Source organism: Populus nigra, chromosome 10 (genome assembly GCF_951802175.1).
Source record: "Populus nigra chromosome 10, ddPopNigr1.1, whole genome shotgun sequence".
In the NCBI taxonomy this organism is placed as follows: domain Eukaryota; kingdom Viridiplantae; phylum Streptophyta; class Magnoliopsida; order Malpighiales; family Salicaceae; genus Populus; species Populus nigra.
The window spans coordinates 12,096,323-12,116,947 of record NC_084861.1 but is presented as its reverse complement, the minus strand read 5'-3'; the positions used below and the strand labels follow the sequence as shown (position 1 = coordinate 12,116,947).

Below are 20,625 nucleotides of genomic sequence, written 5' to 3'. Positions count from 1 at the left end.
GCCATTCAATTTAGACTTGTCAGGTCTCCTATTTCCCAGGAAGCCTTCTGGCTTCTCTACGGTCAAGAGCTTCTGCATGCTATCCATTACCATCTCAGGCTAGGCCTGCTACCCGCATGTTTTATATTTTGTATCAATCTACTTCCCGATTATTGGAATTTCTTTCATCAAAATTTCCTACTTCAGATTACAAGTTCTCTTCAAGAAGATAACGAGCTTGACCAGGCCCTCTAGCAACAAGATCAGGTCTAGCACACATGACTACTACTCATCCTATCTGCCCTCCTTATAGTTTATAGGTCTCCTAGCTAAAACAGTCAACATTACCGAGATATGCACCCTCCTGAAGTACATTTCACAGTTTCAGCAAATTCAAAGACCATATTAAAATGAATAATCCTGCAGTTCAAGCACACAAAAAGATTATCTGATTCCCGAGTCGTGACAGGCAATCAACAAATGGCATGGATAACGATCTAAATACTTTGCCACTCAATAGTTTCATGGAATACCTTATAACATATGCCTACGTCAATATTTTGTTTTATCATATTATTTCCCTCTTTTTGTGCACCATAAAATTCCGGACCGACTTTCCACCATCAAAATTACATTTGAAACAAAAAAATGAAGGCTGTCTAATGTGTGATTTTCTTCGCAAGGCCAAAAACAAATGGAGAAAAGAAAAGGAAACTCAACCACCTGGCATGGAGGACTTTCTGTATTCTATGATGGAGAAGAAAAGCTGACACGGAATCCTGACTTGCCACGGTCCTCGCCAAATTTCTTCAAGATGTTGCAATAATTCAGCTGGAAATAAAATCAAACTCATTAGAGATGAAATGCCTGACTGAGGTCTTGTAGAAATAAATAAAAGAATAAAAAAACAGATTAAAACAGGAGATATCACTATGAAGCTTTCATTCCCACCTCCCCCATGAGAATAAGAAAAAAAACAAATAAATTTTCATTTCCATTCCCACTCTTCATTTCCATCCCCCATTGATTCCTTTCAACCAAACAACTTCAAAATGGAAACTTTCATTCCCATCATCCATTTCTTGTTACTAAACAGCATGTAAGTGGCACAAATTATAATAGTACATTCCATTTATTTGGTATAACAAGAAGAATAAATATTTCATTGAGAGAAACCCTTCCATGACTCTTTATGTTCTTTGGTCAATGTCTTGACGAGATAGCTCACATTTTCATGACATTTAAATTTTTTGATGTTGACTCTCCCACTGTTTCAATAGGATTGTGCTCAACAGCTACAATTTAAAGCCCAAAATGTCCTCTACTGCTTAGGTACAAAATGAAAGGTAAGAAAATTACTCACCTCCATTCGGAAGAGATTTGTAGGAATAACAACTCCAACTCCTACGGAGCTACGGAATGATTGAGTGAACTTTTGCAAAGAAAAATTCCGATATGAATTTTCTGTTAGTTTGTCGACATTCCCAGCAGAAGCAAAAAGGTGTCCGTGGATTCCTTTTGCACTTAACCACTTCGATGGAAAATCAAAAGAAAAATCTGCAAAAGCAGCAACAGCAAGATCTCCTCCGAGATAATCCCTTCCAGAATCAGCATTCTCATCAGCTGGGTTATTTTGCAATTGTCTTCGAGGCTCAGTAGGGCCAAGACCTTTAGTCCTAAACCCCCATAATGATGTTGGACCACCCAAAGTGCAAACTGGAGATAAGTTGCCACCAAGGAAGAACCTTTCTGGCAGTGGTGAAGGCATGCTTAAAAATCCAGATCCCCAGGGAAAAACAACACCAGCAGATATTCCCAGGTTCAGTGCAGAATGGTAAAATCCAAGAGGTATAGCACAACGAAGATCAAGCTCCTGTTTTAAGTAAGAAAAAATGGAAAGCACACAAGATTTAAAAGTGCAAGTAATGGAGATGGAACAAAAAAAACAGGCATCTCATATTCTAATGAGGTATCCAATAGCTAAGTATAATCAACATAGTAGCATAAAGCAGACCAATTTGTTTTAAAATAGAAACCATAGCAAATACAACCACATACATATATGATGTAAACAGAGAAGACCAGTTGAAAACCTGAAGCTCTTAACCATGCTTAAAATTAAATTTATTAATGAAAAATAGCTCATTATCGAACAAATACAGCTCAAGAGACAAGAGGTGTGAATTATTCCCAAGTAACATGCAACAACTAATCTATGCTTAATTAACCACTTAACAAACAAAGATTGAGGAGCAGAGCCTCGTGCATGAATTTAAAATGTTGAGAATGACATGTTAGCTTTCAAGTTTAGGACAAACAAATCGAAATGCTAGCTTTTGTGTGAACATTTATTTTGTTCCCCAATTTAAATTATTTGAGATTGGTATTCTAGAAAGGTACACATGAAAGGTTCTTCAAACCCAGACAATCTTCATACTCTAACACAACAAACAGAAAATTCAAATTTTTCTTTTAAAATTCTTTTGACTTTTTGTTGGTAAATATTTCTCTATTTTTTATGGTGAACCACATCTGAACAATTAGTATATATAGTGTATTTGCTCTCTAGATAAAACCTGTATTGGCAGCCACTGGCGGAACCAGAAAATTTTAGGATGGGAATGAGAGCAACAATATGATTAGTTCTTTTTTCTTCAACAAAGAAGCTGGTAATTGAATATGTTTTCCTTACAAATCTAACAAAAAGCGGCCATGGAACTTTGTTTGTCATTGTTTTCTTAACGAAAAAGGAAAGAATGGGTAAAAGTGGGCATGACATGTAGTTTGTCATTTAGAAGTTATGCAGTTTTGGTGCTTCCAACTTCCATGCTTGTACAAGTAGGCATGGAGTTGTCCAAGTGGGGACAATGTTAGCCAGTGCAAGGGATCAACATTAAGCATTCTAGTTGTTGCCTACTAGACTAAAGGACTCAAATATTTCAGTGCAGAACAGTTGACTCCACCATCCATTTACTTTAGCCCCCACAAAGCTAGCAGCAAGACAATTACTGATTATCATTAAAGAGTTTGAGTTGACCTGGAGAAAAACTAAAGCCTAGTACTTAGATCTGTTAGCATGACAAAAATTGAAGTAAAAAATTTGTTTGCTTCTCCTGGAAAAAGGCAAAGTGAGCCCCAACACACAGCCAAAAGAACACCTCAAAAACATAGCTTGCATTAAAATACAGCAGATGGCCATTATTTTCTATGCCAAAATCATGAATGGGAAAGTTTCAGAGATGCAGGAAGAAACGTTGTAAGGTGTTATTAACACATAATAAAAATTACAAGCCATCAATAACTGTGAGGAATAAAAAGTGACCAACAGAGATTTTCCAGAATCTAAATGGCTGGCCTGAAAGAAAAACAAGAGTACATTTCAGTATGATCTAATCCCACAGCATTGACATTCAAAACACCACAGACATTTAGGTTTTATGGTAAAAGAAAACTGACAAAGCTAAGCTACATAAAAACAAATGACATTTGGAGAGAGGTGGAGACATGAGCAAAGAAGGCAGTCAAAACAAGCTTGCATACAGCCAAAAAGTGGCAGCATTGCCAGGAACGAAAAATGCTTGAAAGAACTGAATAAAACAGGTACTAGGAAAACCAGAAGATCAAACATGAAATGAGTATCAAACCTGGCGCAAAAATCGTAAGCTGCGACTATCAGGTGCAAGGCCACCAATTTGGGTTGTAGAAACAAAAGCAAATCCACGTGTTGGCCTCAGAGGTGAATTTCTCCTGTCAATCTTAAATGTGTACTTCAAAGATGAAAGTAAACCATGACCAAGCTGCCCCCTTACTGAACTCGAAGCTGTTCGTGATGGATCTGTCAATGTACGCCAGGCAAGATTGTACACCACATCATGGTTCCTGGTTGAGAATAAGCCAAGAGATAGCCCTAGTGATCGCTCTTTGAAAGAGGAAAACTTTAGGCAGTCTTGAGATTGCAGGAATAGTCGTGCTGTTACCGGGTTCACAAGTCCTTTGAATCTTGGCAAAAACACACCAGCACTTACCTCTGCCTTGTGGTCACAATCATATGCCAGAGAGCCATCCCAAAGATCCCCATAACCAAATATGTTTTTGTACTTGAGTGTACCCTCCAATGTTGATGATGAAGCCTACAAAACCAACTTACAATTTCAGGAACCCCTTAGTTTCCAATAAATCTTGAGAAATGAACCTATAGTGTAAAAACGTGAATCAAACTCAGTAGAGATTTTATAATTATGCAAATGCAGAATATTCAGCTATCTAATGCCCCACCGATACGAATTATAACATTAAACATGTGCATGCCATTATGAGCCCACATCAGCCACCTTACACTAGACATGTTCACTTCCATGCTCCTAGTCACTAATACGAATATGTAATGACACAAACCAGTTAAGCCATTAAAATCTTTCTATTTCCCCTGTTTTTCAGCAACCAAACAGGGCACCGAATCATTAATCGCAATTCCAAAAAATTGAAACAAAGTATAAAAATGCCATTTTATTTGTGCCTAGATGGTAGACACTAGACAGTGACCAATTATAGCACCATATTAAACAAAACCAACTACACAAATGCAATTCCTCCCTTCCACTGTTACCATTTCCCGTTTAACAGACGCGCATCGTTATTCAGTCATCAATTAAACAAGCACCAATTTTCCCACATTTCTATCAAAATCACTCACAATCACTAGAACAAAATCAATCACAAGAAATCGAAGCTACAAAGACGCACATTATAACATTATTCAATTACCCAAACACCGCCAATTCCAACTAGAAAAAGAATACATTCAAGATGAATACCTCGCCTTTGTTGAAAACCCCAATTTCACCCAAGAGAGGGCTCTTAGTTTCCACAACATCGACAATCACGTTAGCAGTCCCAGGCAACTCCGGCGGGCCCGAATCAAGCGTGATCTTCACCGAATCAAAAATCTCAAGTGCTTGTAACCTAAAATTCACATCGCTTGAAGCCGCAAACAACTCTTTAAAGGTAGACGCATCTTTAAGCGACGCCGTTTCTGCTTCAATCAAAGCGTCTTTAGTTTTCGTGTTTCCTTTGATTACAACATCATGAACACGAATTGGGACCGATTCGTGTTGTATTCTGCGAAAGAAATTCTGAAATCGGTTTCGGAGCTTCGCCTTTTGGGATTCGAGGTCCTCGTCTTCGTCCTCGTCCTCGTCCTCATCGTCGTCTTCGACGTCGTCGCTTTGTTCGTAGAGGTCTTCTTCGTCTTCATTGTTAGGGTTTTGTACGACCGGGTCGGAAATGTCGGGTTCTGGTTCTGCCATAATGAGAGGGAATTGAGTGAGGCGAGGAGAGAGAGAGAGAGAGAGAGAGGGGGGGGGGTTTAGGTGGAGAAGATTTAAGAGCGTACCGCTATTTATTTTAAGTATTTTTTTAATTAAAAATATAGAAATTATATTATTTCTTTTATATTAACATATTAAAATTATATAAAAAAATTTTAAAAAAAAAATAATTTAACGTTTGTAGATGACTTTAGTGTATGCTCTTTTGTCCGTGTGTGTGTAGAAACACAAATTTTCTATCAATCAAATTTCACCTTATGTTATTTTATTCTTTAAAAGAAATGATAAAGTAAAATTGAAATAAATGACATGAAAAATAAATGAGCTTTCATATATTTTTTTGCCAATGAAAAGTTGACACTTGGGATGAGATATTCAAGATATCTTATCATAAATACAAGATCCCGTTAGATATCTTGTCATAAATGCAAGATTCCATCAATAAATATCAACCAATAAAATTATGTCATGTGGCATTGGAAAATGATATGAGAGCCCCTACAGATCTCTATAAATAGAGGGCCTCTGGTTCTGGTTCTGCCATAATGAGAGGAAATTGAGTGAGGCGAGGAGGGAGAGAGAGAGAGAGAGAGAGGGTTTAGGTGGAGAAGATTTAAGAGCGTACCGCTATTTGTTTTAAGTATTTTTTAATTAAAAATATAGAAATAATATTATTTCTTTTATATTAACATATTAAAATTATATAAAAAAAATTTAAAAAAAAACAATTTAACGTTTGTAGATGACTTTAGTGTATGCCCTTTTGTCCGTGTGTGTGTAGAAACACAAATTTTCTATCAATCAAATTTCACCTTATGTTATTTTATTCTTTAAAAGAAATGATAAAGTAAAATTGAAATAAATGACATGGAAAATAAATGAGCTTTCATATATTTTTTGGCCAATGAAAAGTTGACACTTGGGATGAGATATTCAAGATATCTTATCATAAATACAAGATCATGTTAGATATCTTGTCATAAATACAAGATTCCGTCAATAAATATCAACCAATAAAATTATGTCATGTGGCATTGGAAAATGATATGAGAGCCCCTACAGATCTCTATAAATAGAGGGCCTCAACCTAAAGGCAGGGGATTTCGGGAGATATAAATTTCCTTCAAGACAAGCTCTGCAAGCAAGGAAGCTCTCGCTCTCTCTCTCTTCAAGCAAGGAAGCTCTCTCAAAGAGTTCTCAAGCCTCCTTCATCTACGCTTGAAGTCTATAAAGAACGAAGCTCTGTTGGATCAAGCCAAAACGCCCCATAAGAGTTCTTCAACAACACTTTGAAGACAAATTAAAGATACTCTTCAAAGCATCAAAGCACCAAAAGGATTCCGGGAGATTCAAATTTCCTTCAAGACAAGCTCTGCAAGCAAGGAAGCTCTCTCTCTCTCTCTCTCTCTCTCTCTTCAAGCAAGGAAGCTCTCTCAAAGAGTTCTCAAGCCTCTTTTATCTACGCTTGAAGTCTACAAAGAACGAAGCTCTATTGGATCAAGCCTAAACACCCCATAAGAGCTCTCTTCAACAACACTTTGAAGACACATCAAAGGTACTCTTCAAAGCATCAAATCACCAAATCTCGCTTCGCAATACACGCCCAAATTCGCGTTCTTGCAAAGCACATATCTTGGCTTGATTACTCAAATAAATTAAGTCACCATACATCAAATCCAAGGGAAGAATCAGAGGATTGTCTTGTTCTTTTGAAAGAATATATTACATAGAGATTGTACCCATTCATATATTTAATAAAATCATATATTTGTACACGTGTGCTTATTTAATTTCAGGTGCTTAAAATTGTGTCTACAGTGTGTTTTATACAGTTGGGTAAGATAATTTTAAAAAATATTTTAATTTTTTTTTTAAAAAGTAAAGGGCATCAATGCAGTGTTTCACCGTGTCGTGTGAGAGATTTTAGTGTAGTGATTTTTTTTTGTTCCGTTACATTTTTTGTCATTTTGATACCTTGATTTTTTTTAAAAAATGATCATTTAATGTTACATCTTCTTAGAATTGATTGTGGTGATTTGTTTGTATGATTGTGTGTTCCTAGTGTCATAGGAATATTTCTTTGTTCGGTTTGACAAAGTAAGATTCGATTTTATTAATTTACAAGAATTGAAGTTTTGAGAATCAAATTTGAAGCTTAAATAAATACCAAATCCCTTTTATTTGGTAGCATTTGGAACTGATTTGCAAGGTCAAATGAAGTTTTTTTTATTACTAGATATTCTTTTTAGTTTGATCCTTTTGCGTTAACTTTATTTGAGATTTTATTTGGTATTTTTATCTTTGATATCTGGATATGGAGCTCTCGTAATGTCGCGACAAGATTCTAATGTTTGATTTAAAAAAATAAAATAAAATCATGTTTATCTTAAAAAACTAAGAGTTGAGAAACCAAAATTGAAACCAAAATAAATACGACGGACAATGATAAACATACATGATAACGTGACTGGCATGTACACTGCATGCACCAACGTACAAGAATTATACGCCGCCAACAAACAATGTGTGAGGTCACTTATGGTGGTCAATCACGATTGTTCGTCATTGCACTAGATTCCTCGTGGCAAGAACTTCCCGACGAGTCGGTGGTGTGCTTTTCTTTTATTTCTTCTTCTCTCTTTTTTCTTTCTCATCTCTTTAAGATTCAAAAAATAGAAGGTGTTTGATATTTTGTTTTTGTTTCAAATTTGATTATCGTTATTTTGATTGATATTTTTTTTTATTTTGAGTTTTTTTTAATTGATTTATTTTTTTATTTTATCACTTAACATTTGGTTTAATGTCGTTTTTAGATCAAATTTTGTTATCGTTTTTTTATTGTTGTTTTTTTTATTTAGATAATTTTATTAATTATTTTTTTTAATTTCACAATTTGACATTTTATTTGTATTTTTATGTCAAAATTGTTTTTATTCTCTTGATTGTTATTTGTTTTGTTTTAGTTGATTTTTTCTCATTTTTATCTCTCGGCACCTGGTTGATTATGAATCTTTTTTTTTTCAGGTTTACCTTCCATAAGGTAATCTCAACCTCATGACCTGGATTACAAGTTTGAAAAATTAGCCCGAGCTAACTCTGTTTTCTAGGTTTTTCAATATGTATTTTTTTTAATTTTATCATTCAACATCAAAACAACTTTATAATTTGATTTAATTTGACTCTTTACGATGTTATCCTCAATTTCATGATTAGATCATGGATTCAACAGGTTAATCCAAGTGAAATTACATTGTTTTCTAACTTTTTTTTTTTAATTTTCCATTCAATAATTTTTTTAATTTTCTTTTTTCTATAGGATCGGTTGTTTGAACTTTTTCTCTCAAAACACGCCCTCAGCCACCGATCTCCTTTTTCTTTCTCCTTTCCTGTCCATAAAATGGAGGGCGAGTAGTCTAAAAAGTTGAAACAAATATACGATCCATTAGATCAAACGACAAAAGTTAGCATATGAGATCCTGCACATGCTAAATGGGATATATAATATCGATCGATGTTCTAATTCAGTGAAAAATCCCAATCGTAGGTGAACAAGCTCTAGTTTTTCAAGGACTTGAAGGAATTGACGGGGAAGGTCTTAGTGATGCGTGAACTTGATAAGAAAATTGATAACAATGTAGATTCGCGATTGCTTTAGTTCGGTGCTTTTGATCGTGGTTTTTTCCTGGCTACAGTATCATGGGCAGGGTCCCGGCTTATGAACCAGCCTGAATAACATGCTCGGTCCGGGCTTATGAACCAGCCTGAATAACATGCTCGGTCCGGGCTTATGAACCAGCCTGAATAACATGCTCGGTCCGGGCTTTGGACTTATGAAAACAAGTCTGGCCTGACCCAGACCCATATCGAACCCAGTCAGGTTCAGCCATGAACAAGTAACAGGTTACAGGTCTATACTCTGATATTGTAGTTTCATAAAAAAATTCAAAAACCCACAGTCCTCCGCCCCCGGCCCCTCCCTCTTCTTCTCTCTGGTTGCTTCTTTTCAACTTAACTTGGTGTTCTATCAACAAAACAAAGCAACTAATCAACTCTTGTATTTCCAAATGGAAACAAAGAAGTCAATAACCCACAAACACAATGATCTCTTCTCTTCTTTAATATCGGACATCAAATCTTACACTGGCAATGACCCTCTTCTCCCTTGGCTCCGGTACTCCTAATCTTTCTCTTTTCTCTTCTTTGCTTGTTTTAATAATAATATTGCTGCTGCTTTTGTTAACCGAACTTTATTATCTGTTCTTAAACAGGGGGATTAAGAAACTGAAGGAGTGTCTGCATCCGGATGCACTGAAACAAAAGCTGCCTCGTTTCTTGCAAAAATGCACACAGAGTTTTGAGTCGGATAGGCGTTACAGAAATGACTTGCGCTACCTTCGTGTCTGGTTACAGCTGGTGAACCCGTCTCTTCCCTTTTTTATGTTTTTGTCTAATTTATTGGTTTTTGGATTGGTTTATTGGATAACTCTGATTTTTGAACTTGGGCTGTTTATTTTCTTGCTTGATTTCTCTGTTTTTGTTTGGTGTTTGAGTAAAATGGGCAAACAGAAAAGAAAATGAAATCGGAGAAAATAAAAGTGTATTAAATGGTAAGAAAGACTGGCTGTAGTATTTTATCATTGTAATTTTGGTTATTTGTTTATTTTGAATGGGATTGAGTAGATGGATTATGTGAATGATCCAAGAGCGCTGTTGAGCACCATGGAAATGAATCGCATAGGAACAAAGCGGTCGTTATTCTACCAGGCATATGCTCTGTATTATGAGAAGATGAAGAAATTTGAAGACGCTGAGAACATGTACCGTTTAGGGGTTCAGAAGTAAGTTAACTACATTTCAAAATATATCTCAATATTTGAATGGAAGAGGACCTTTGATGTTTAGTTCTACTGCACATTATCATTAAATGCTTACAACACATCTGAATGAGTGGTACATGGATTTTGTAACGCAACCCTTTGGAAGCATGAGGCCAATTAGCAGTTTAGTGACTTCCCAGTTCTGCATCTAGACAGTGGGCATGTTTGTTTTTCTCGGCAATGTAGTTTTTAGGTGGGACTACTCTTACCTGTTGGCTAAAGGTTGAGAATGTCAAGGTTTCTGAGAAAATAGTGGATTACGAGCTTAGATGAAAGCCTATTTCCCTTTCAACTGGGTTTCTTAGCCGCTTTCACCTTTCATTTGAAGCAGCTGGCTTGATTGAGCACTCACATATATTTTTTTTTTTTATCTAAATGGACTACAAAATGCAGTCATTTTACTGAGTATTTGCATTTTGTTCATGCGATTGGCTTCACCTCTTGGTTCCTGAGGGAATGCTAGAAGCTATATTTTGTATTTTTTGTTCTCCCCTTCCTGTCAATATAAGCTAAACCTCACTCTGAACTCATGTAAGAATGAAAACCTTATTCATTATTTGACCATCTACCTCTACCATGCAAAGAACATATTATGGCTGCTAATTACTAGCTTTATTGCATCACAAAAAGAATAGCAACTTGCCAAATACATCATTTACTAAAATAGTAACTTTTGTATTTCATTATGTTACATAGCCCTTTGATGGTTTTGGGTGGTATATGATTTTTTCTTTTGAAAATAGAACTAAGCAATATCCTCCTTCTGAAACAACTTCTGAACAGCCTCGCCGAGCCTGTTGATGAATTGCAGAAATCATATGAGCAGTTCCTTCATCGTATGGAGAGACACAAGAAAAAGGACATCCAGGTGGTGTTCATTTTGTTTTTGATGTTGACCTGCCTTCATTATTTGCAGAGGTCTTCTGTCATCTAACTTTTCACAGAGGTCTTGCAGCACCAGACAGGAAGGAGTGGTAAAAGACCTCAATCTACCAGGAAGACAGAAGAGAACGATGAGAATGTATACAGAATTGAGGATAGACCTAAAAAGATACCGGATGGGAGTTCTCAGGATGTAAAGCCAATGAAGGAATCTAATCATGTTGGATTTTCAGGAAATTCATGTGAATTTAGCTTGGGTAGTGATCTGTCCACGAAGAAGGAGCATGTGAAAAAGATTGGACAGAGAGATGCATCTAAGCAGCAAGAGGATACAGGAGAGTCAGATGAATCCAAGATGTGTCACAGAGATGACACGGTCGTGGTAAAGTTTGTAGACACTGCAATAGTTGGGAAGCAAGAAGCAGAAGATGCCTGCCATCATGGACTCTTGGACCCTACAATAAATATGAAGGAGGCCATGAATGCCATCAATAGCATGTTTCGAGAGCCTTTAGAGATTGCTCCAATAAGTAGATCACGCAGAAGTCGACCAAAAGAAGAGCATAGTTTGAACAGTGAATTTGATGTCTTTATTGATGAAAATTTGGACAATGGAACCGAATCATTACATCGAAAAAAAGAAAAGAGTATTTCCCTGAAGGTGCATGGTAGAGCTCAAATCCCCTTGATTCATCAAGAACCATTCCAAATATTCATTGATGATGAAGAAAGCGGTGAAAATGGTGACAGAACTCAGAAGAATAAATTAAAGGAGAGTAAGACTCGAAATCTGGCAGAAGGTTCTCGGTCATCTGCTTTACCTTTAAATGCTTTTGTCTTCCCAAGTCCGAAGGATCTTCCAACTGGAAGCTCCGATTATATGGATGATGAGAGCTTGCCTCGAATAAAGCATAGAGAGGATACAGTTGTTCACAGGTTTGTCGGGTCTACCATCTTAGATGCAGCGGTGGTGGAGAATGTTTGCCACCACGGATTAGTAGATCCTACAGTCAATTTGAAGGAGGCTATGGATGATATCAACAACATGTTTGGGAAACCAATGGATTTTGTAAGAACCAAGAGACCAAAGCAGGATAAAACACCGGTTATGAAACAAGACATTTGCGGATTTTCAATACTTCCTGATGATGATCTGGAACATCAACAAGGTCAGCCACCACCCAAGTCCTCCAGAGTAAGCAACTCTGATTTGTTTGAGCCAACAGTTTTTACAAAAGCGGCCATGGATGACATAAATAAAATGTTTGGAATGCCATTGGACTTTTAGGAGCAGTTATTATTAATGGCACATAAGATTTCAATCTGTAGCTTATTTAATGTGTTGTGATTTACCACAACATTTGCCTTGTGCTTGAATTCGTTAAAATTTAATCTCTTTGATCATGCTTCATATCAAAATCTTCTAATGTGGTTTAGCGTTTGCCTGCATTATCTTTATTCCAATCTCCGGCTGCAGCTGATCATCTTCATCTGCATTGTGCTGTGATCTGTCATCAGAGTCCTCGTGATGTCTGCAAATACAGCCTGGGCCCTAGAGAAAGAAATATCTAAACAGCGACTTTGTAATAGATAAAATGCAACTCTTTATGCCAAGGAATTCAATTTATTGAAGAAATACAACAAATCGCCACCATTGCCGGATAAAACTGCTAAAATCAACAGAAGAGGGATTGAAACAAGAATCAAAACCAAAATGACGATTGATCATCTTCATCTGCATTGTGGCGTGATCTATGTCATTATAATACTTTCGCAAATACAGCCAAGAAAAAGAAATAGCTTACAACAACATTGTGATAGTTAAGAAGTAACACTTCATGCAAAGGAAACAAAGTCGTTGAATAAATGGAACAGATAGCCACCATTCCTAGATTATAGTTAAAATCAACAGGGGAGGGAACAAAACAAGAATAAAAACCGAGATGAAGATTGGTCACGAGCTAAAAGATCAGTGAAAGAGCAGTAATATCAGACATGAGTTTCAGGAGTGCATTGAGCTGGTCGGAAAGCCAAGGGACCTGCAGCATAGATCACAGCTTCGTAATGACTTCCTCGCAACACCTTGTTCTCGAATCGAAGTGGAGCCCCATAAAGTCCATAGTTAACATTGGAGAGGAGGCTGCAGTTTGCAAGACTAGATGAAATGAGTTTCACATGGCAACCATGGAGGGGATGGTCCAAAATATTGTTGCTCATCTTGAAGTCATCAAGTTGTGCATAGAAGTAACCATATGCATTGGTTTCATATGCCTTGTAGTAAGTGACTTGTTTCTTGAAATTTTTGCAAATGACACTGACTTTAGCTGAAGGGATTGGCTCGGCCTCTGTCAAAGACCATGATCCAGAATACTTACAGCTTTGGCAATAGACCATGCCTTCAACCACCACATCGACTTTCTTCTCTACCGGCTTGGTTGGAGTAGTTTCATCATAGGCAGCTGTTGAAAGGAAGGCTAATGGGAGCAGCAAGAGAGAGCAGATGACAATTGTGAGCTGGTTGCTTGCCATATTCTCTGTGAAGGTTGTTGCAGCTTAAGCAGAGAGCAAAAGTGATTTGTAATTGTGTGAGGGTAGATTTGAATATGCAAGTATTTATAAGCACTGGAAATTTGTTGGTCAATGATCATATTTCTGTTTGAAGATTTTGATAGACGTGGGGAGTACTAAGTTGCGGCATGTCAACTACTAACTTCGATCCTTTAAAGCTTGTTAACGTGAAGACCACCTTCCTTCCTGAATAAAAAATAACACGAAGAAAGAAATACGCCTTCCATTTTTTTTTCCTGTCGCATGAGAGAGATTTATGCAGTATCTTATTTGTTCTGAAAAGCACGAAGATGTATGATTTTTGCCTCTATTTGCTTGAAAGAATGGAGCCCAAGATTCACAGGTGGGAATAATGGAACCCTAGCATGTGCCCACCAACACAATGATTGTTGAGAATTCTTCGGCCTGCAGATTTTCAAACAGATTTTAGGTTTTTTCCCCGTAAAATATGTTCAAAAGGGCTGTGGACTTGGGCCTACTGTGTATGGTTGTGCTGATTCTATAGAACTTTTGATCCATAAAGATCTGTATATTGGTATTTCGAGAATGACAAGTATAGACTCTTCTTTCTTGTTTTTTCCCTCCCTTTGTAATGCATTTTGGGAATGCTGAAAATCAAAGTAGTATATCCTGGTTGCAGTTTTAATAATAAGAGATGATAATTTTTTATTATTTATTTTTGCATTTTACAAATGCTTTAAAAAAATAAAAAAATTATTTTTTTCTTTACTTCAAATTATTTTTTTATGTATTTTCAAATCTTTTTGATGTGATAATATAAAAATTAAATTTTAAAAAATAAAAACATTATTTCAATAAAATTTAATGTCAGAAAGATTTTAAAAAACAATCATTATCATAATACCAAACATGCCTTTAACTTTTCTTCCATGCATAGCACCATTGAGTTTTGAAATGCATAGCACCATTGAGTTTTGAAAGACAAGGGTGTCTGTACCAATATAAAATTATTTTTATTTTTTTTTCAATAGAAAATAAAAAAATACATTCATTTATTGAGAATGAAAATGATTTTTTTCATAAAAAAAAAAAATCAAGGCTACAACTGTTTTTCATAAAAAATCAAAACTACAATTTAATTTATAATAGCTCTCTTAATATTTCATATTCATGACAATCTAATTACAAAATATTTATTTTATTTTATTTTATTCAAAGTAAAAACCATCATTAACTAAAAAAAGGAAATTTTTATATTAGATTTATGATAAAACAATTTTAAAAACATATTACTATATTTATGAACATCTTACATGTTTAGGTCAACACCTTGTTTATAAGAAGGAAAAAAAAATAAAAATGGGAAGCCCCTTCCATGCCTTTTTGGAAAGTAATTAAAATCCACTGGGATGAGAGAAAGCCACCGTGTTGAGCATTGACCGCTGACAGGGGCAATCGCTGAACTTTCATGGATATTGTGCTCCATAGTTGATCTTTACATTTGTGGGATACTTTGAATCGTCATACTATGGATAAAGGAAAAAAGAAAAAAGGAAAAAAATAATTAATCTGGCACTGCTTGCTCTATGCCTCTTATCTTCAGTTGAAGTCCATCACCATCAGAATTCAACGTGTCAAATATAGAGAGAGGAGAGGAGGAACAAGTAAAGAACAAATGGAATATTAACTAATTTACGTGTGGTTGTGCTTCTATGGCTCATTTCCCAGCCAATTTCCAACCTAAAAAGGAAAGAAATTACATATATATGTATAGAACAGGGAGAGAGAGGCGCACCAACTCGGGTATATACAAGTAGCTGATCTCCCTTACCTATGATAGGTAAAAGTGGGGAAAAACCTACAGGCAACTGGTTTTGTGCCTCTATAACTATAAAAAATGAGAAATTGAGCTCATACTTCCAGTCCGATCATATTTTAGCTGGCTTCTGTGGACAAAATTTCAAGCTCTGCCCACCACAGAGGAGAAAGTTTTGGGATTGCTGCATCTGGTGTTAATGTAGTTATCTCTCTTAACCTTCCAGTAACTTCTCTCATTGTTGGTCTTTGTTTTGGATCCGGGTGCACACAAGATTTTATTAATTCACCAATTCTCTCCAGCTTTTCCTCTTCGAACGAGTCCAGAGTTGGATCCACCTTTTCCCTGAGGGGTTGGTACCCTCTCAAATAGTCTGATGCCCAGTCTTCAAGTGAGACAATGTCCAACGAGTATGGTAGCCTACCAGTAACCATTTCAAATAACAAGACACCAAAATTGTAAACATTACTTTCTGGGAGTGCCAAAGGCACATCTGGGAGCTTCTTGCCAGATAGTTCCATCTCATTTGCAATTATGTCATTTGAGAAGGTGAAGTCTGAGATTTTGGATGCATAGTCCTCAGTTAGAGAGATCACCGAAGAGGTCAGGTTGCTGTGAGCTATTGGTGGATTCAGCTGGTGCATATGCTCAAGGCAGTACGCCATGCCCATTGCGATTCTCAGCCGCATCCCCCAGTCCAAGTGTTCAGATTCTTTAACTGCAGGATGAAACTTAATAATAAGATTTACAATCTACAACAAAACCAAACACAAAGCAAATGGAGAGAGAAAATTTTCTTTTTCTAGGGCCAAGAACTAAAGATGGATTATGATTTTCAAATGCCTGACCCGCTGGCCAACTCAAGATCCTAAGTGAATAAAACTTCCAAAACCTCGGTGCAGCAAAGTAAATCTCTTATTCACAAAGTGATGAAACCCATACAAGGGAAAAAGAAACCCCTAAAGTTGCACTCCGTTTAATCAACATTCATTTTCTTTACGCTCTCTATCTTCTCAAGATTGGAGATTAATGGATCATTTGCATATGAAAGACGCGATTCAGGATACAAGGTAGATATCAGAAAAAAAAAATAAAAAAATCAATAGTTTTAATATGAATATTAATGAGGCAATACTTGCAAACATCATTTGTTTTAAAAATATACTTCAATAAAGTTTGTGCATTAACTCTACAAGTTGATTAGGCTCCATTTAGCATTGCGGTTTAGGTGCTTATTAAAGTGATTTTACAAAGTGCTTTTTGTCTGAAAACGCACCAAAATTATTGCATTTTTATAATTTTGACATGAGAAAGTCAAAATCATAGCACTTAAAAAATTAATTTTATGCATTTTCAGATGAAACACACTTTGAAAAAACACTTGCAACTGCCTTACCAAACACACACTTAGAATGATGATCTTTATGTTTTTATTTAATGAATCTCAACAACAAAGATCCTATTTTTGGTATGTGTTCTGCAACAAGGATGCTAATAACAAATGATTCTCACTCACTGTGTAAATGCTCGAAGAGTGTCCCATTCGGAGCATATTCAAATACCATCATTCTTGTGAAAGGCTCCTCCTCCTCACAGTACCCAACAAGGTTAACAAAATTCTTGTGGTTCACTTTTGATAATGTCTCGATCTGAAGCATAAAACGAGAAAACAATTAGGAAATGCCAGATCACACCATAAGCATGTATTGTTCAATGGGAGTTAAACGTAGATTACCTTCTGTCTAAACTGAACTTCTAGATTCTTTGACCAATCCTTGGCAGATGTTATTGCAACAGATGCCACAGCTAACACAGCTATTTCAACTCCACTAGATAACGTCCCTTTGTATAGTGTGCCAATTGGTGAAGAACCGATTACATTACTAAAATCTTCACAGCCCGCTTCAAGCTCAGATCTCTTAAGCTTTGGCACACCTGAAATGCAAATCTAAATCATGTTAGTGCAAAGACAAGGTTAAAACATGAACATGGAAATATAAAACACTGAAGGGGATGAGGAAAGGAAACAGAGGAACAAAAGGATGTGGACCCACTGTCTCTAGCTGCACATGTAGGTGATCAAGAGTTGAACATTTATGACATCAAATACAGAAATATGATGGTAATGATCACAAAAGCATGCAAGATTAACACCAAATTAACTCAACTAAGTCAAAATCAATATCATTACTTCTTATTATCCGGTTCAGGTTTTCAGATAATATATTACCGAATAGATGAAGGAACAAGAATACTTTTTCCCAATTTGGAAATGGAGTCCCGATAAATACTTCTTGATTATTTTACCAAGAAGAAAGACTTACCAGTTACAAATGCTTTCTGAAGCTGTCCACTCAATCCTGTGGCCCAAGGTTTGACAGAAGCCTTGTTGGTTTCGCAGATATATATACTGAGGATTGAAATGAGAATAACTAGGGTGCCCCCTATAGCTCCAGCTATGATTGCAACATGATGTTTTTTAGACGGCAAAAATTCAGATAATATTGTGGGAGCACTTGAGTCAGAAGGAGCTCGAGCTGACTCTTTTGGAGATGGTGAGGGGCTAGGAGAAGGACCAGGAGAAGTCGCACGCTTCTTGTTATTTTTATTTTTTCGCAGCTGTCGTCTGTGAACTGCATTTTCTATACGCACAAGATTCCTATCGAAAAATGAAAAAGAAAGGCATTATATTATAAAAGCATGGAGCACTTAAAACATTATGTACAAAGAAGATCAAGAAACACAAGATAAACTCAAGAAAAATTCTAAAGGTATGACAATTCAGAGGTCCCTTCAATGTCAAGGACATTAGGGAAATGTCACCCCATGGTCTAAAGAGCCCATACAATAACCTCATAAGGACCCATCTCCTGGAGTTTGCCCCAGACATCCAGAGTGATATCACCCACAAGAGAGTATCATCAAGTTGATCATAGTGACATACCATGTAATGGATCTTTTGCTGCGGGATAAACCTTTAGCTGCATTAGATAACTCGTTCTCGTCTACTTGAAATTCAGAAAGCATCTCCAGATGTTGAATTTCAGATGATAAGCTTCTGAGTTGCTCATTGTTGTCCAGTAGACTGGATATAGGTAGAAAATAAGTTAATATATTGACAGAAGCAGAAGATAACTTCGTTGACCATAAAAATTGTTTGACACTCACAGGATTGCCAGGGAGGGGTTACTGCCAAGATCAGGTGGAAGGGGCCCACTGAAGTTATTGTACCCAAAATCTAGCACTTCCAACGCCTTCAGCTCTCCAACCCCTTCGGGGATGATCCCAGAAAATGAGTTGTTGCGTAAAATACTGCAATTAAACATTAAGAGACAATGCTAGAGATTAAAATTTAGAGCATAAAACAGAAGGAAGGGCTCTAAATATCAGTCACCTAATGAATACTCACATAGACTTTATGTGGACAAGGTTTGTGATTTCAGGTGCCAGTGTTCCTTCAAGACAAAGATCTTTCAAGTTCCTGCGAGTTATATGACAAACTCACCTTTAGAACAAGAACTTAAAAAATAATCCTACTGAGAGAATGATCACATGCAATCAATACCAACTGCCGAAGAGAACATTTGTATGTAAATACAACAGCAAAAAGTCATCTTTACAGCAAATCAAACAAAATATTTAGAAGTATCGCAAGGAATTTAAAGAGAATTACTTTGTTCTAACATGTTTTTCGAAAAGAATTACAAAGAACCACTACTTCCTCATTGACTTACTTGATTAATTACATAACTAATAATAACAAAGTTGACCAAATCACAAATTTTAACATCCAAAATTTTAAAGTAACCTTGAATTCTCAAAACAAAAATACTATGAAGTTAGTAAATTAGTAAGCCTGAAGTTTACAGCTTCTTTCAAACTCCTTCATTTCCCTAAATTTCCCAGAAACCAAACAGAACATAACAGAAAAGTCAAAATCTCTTAAAAACAAGATGAGGGAAGAAGAAGAAAAACTTACAAAACTACAACTTTGCCATCATAAGAGCACTCAACACCGAACCAGGAACAGGGATTAATCACTCCAAAATCCATTTTCCAGCTCTTCAACGCACCGTATGGATCACTCACAATTCCCTCTCTCAATTTCAACAACGCCATACCTGCATCATCATCATCTGCTCTTTTTATCACTTGTTCCACTACTTACTTTCTCGAGAACTTAACCCAGAAACGAACAACACAAGCATAGACACACTTACTTACCTTCATCATTAAGCGAAAAGCAGAGAATCAAGTTTTGATATACCAAAAACAAGATTAGAACTCCAAACCGACTGATTTTCCGGTTATTGATCTCCATGAGAACAACAGTGCCCAAACACCAGCTATATTGCAAGGAAAGGAAGAAGAAGATAACATTCAAAAACTATGTTCTCTCTCGCGTGCGTGCTTGGATTTTTTAGACATGTTTCGACCCCTTAGAGACGCTTTTGATTTTTGAAAACGCGTCTTCTCTTTTTCTTCTAAATTTCTGGTACTGGACTTCTTTTTTACTGCTGTAAAATACATTATTTATTTAATTCCTGAAAAATAATTTGTTTTTATGCGTGGTGTTATTATAAAAAAATAGGCTGAAAAATATTTTTTTAGTATTTAATTAAAAAATAAGATAGAAAAAAACTTATTAATTTTTATTAAAAATATTTCAAATTTATTAAAAAAACTAGAACCTTTTAAATAAGAATGAAATTAAAAAATAATAATTTAATAAATTATTAAAATAAAATAATAACAATAATAAAAATTAAATATAACAAACAAAAAAGTTAAAAAATAATAAAATAATAAAATATATAATTTCAGAAATTATTTTAAAAAAATAAAATGCAATCAAAAAAATGAATATTAAACCTAATAGATAAAAAACTTTAATTAAGAAAAAAAATAAAAATCAAATTAAATCAAGTTTTATAAAATTTTAAAAAATTAAATATATATATATATATAGCAATTAAAAAATTAAATATTAAATTTAATATAATTAACAAATAATAAAATATTTTTGAATTTCTCACATCTATTATAAAGTAAATTTTATCTAAAATAAATTGATGATATTTTTCTAAGAATAAATCAAATTTGTTTTAATTAAAACATATTTTTTATTGATGAACTTTTGTGACGATAAAACACGTTCTGAAAAATAATATCCAGTACTTTCCATGAAATAATCAGGCATTACTGTTAATTTTTG

The 20,625-nt window shown here is 35.5% G+C and overlaps 4 protein-coding genes across 5 annotated transcripts; 1 reads left to right on the top strand and 3 right to left on the bottom strand.

Annotated features, from left to right (window-relative positions):
• Positions 1–523: 523 nt before the first annotated feature.
• Positions 524–5,337, bottom strand: LOC133705818 (uncharacterized). Its single transcript, XM_062131197.1, has 4 exons — positions 4,794–5,337; positions 3,624–4,109; positions 1,343–1,852; positions 524–810 (listed from the first exon to the last, which is right to left on the bottom strand). Exons 1-4 carry the CDS (start codon positions 5,283–5,285, stop codon positions 727–729), a joined length of 1,572 nt encoding a protein of 523 aa, XP_061987181.1. The 5' UTR covers positions 5,286–5,337; the 3' UTR covers positions 524–726.
• A 3,739-nt stretch (positions 5,338–9,076) lies between these two features.
• Positions 9,077–12,484, top strand: LOC133704536 (uncharacterized). Its single transcript, XM_062129385.1, has 5 exons — positions 9,077–9,477; positions 9,575–9,719; positions 9,987–10,144; positions 10,967–11,051; positions 11,139–12,484. Exons 1-5 carry the CDS (start codon positions 9,371–9,373, stop codon positions 12,351–12,353), a joined length of 1,710 nt encoding a protein of 569 aa, XP_061985369.1. The 5' UTR covers positions 9,077–9,370; the 3' UTR covers positions 12,354–12,484.
• A 286-nt stretch (positions 12,485–12,770) lies between these two features.
• Positions 12,771–13,999, bottom strand: LOC133704537 (non-classical arabinogalactan protein 30-like). Its single transcript, XM_062129386.1, has one exon. It carries the CDS (start codon positions 13,592–13,594, stop codon positions 13,055–13,057), a length of 540 nt encoding a protein of 179 aa, XP_061985370.1. The 5' UTR covers positions 13,595–13,999; the 3' UTR covers positions 12,771–13,054.
• A 1,260-nt stretch (positions 14,000–15,259) lies between these two features.
• LOC133705814 (inactive receptor-like serine/threonine-protein kinase At2g40270) lies at positions 15,260–19,872 on the bottom strand. Of its 2 annotated transcripts, none has more exons than XM_062131190.1 (9): positions 19,635–19,872; positions 19,390–19,546; positions 18,820–18,891; positions 18,579–18,722; positions 18,355–18,495; positions 17,735–18,069; positions 17,146–17,345; positions 16,927–17,059; positions 15,260–16,128 (listed from the first exon to the last, which is right to left on the bottom strand). In XM_062131190.1, the coding sequence occupies exons 1-9, from the start codon at positions 19,729–19,731 to the stop codon at positions 15,530–15,532; spliced, it is 1,878 nt and encodes a 625-aa protein (XP_061987174.1). In that variant the 5' UTR covers positions 19,732–19,872; the 3' UTR covers positions 15,260–15,529. The 2 variants fall into 2 exon arrangements, with proteins under 2 accessions (XP_061987174.1, XP_061987175.1); XM_062131191.1 differs by having other exon boundaries at positions 19,390–19,531.
• Positions 19,873–20,625: the final 753 nt, after the last annotated feature.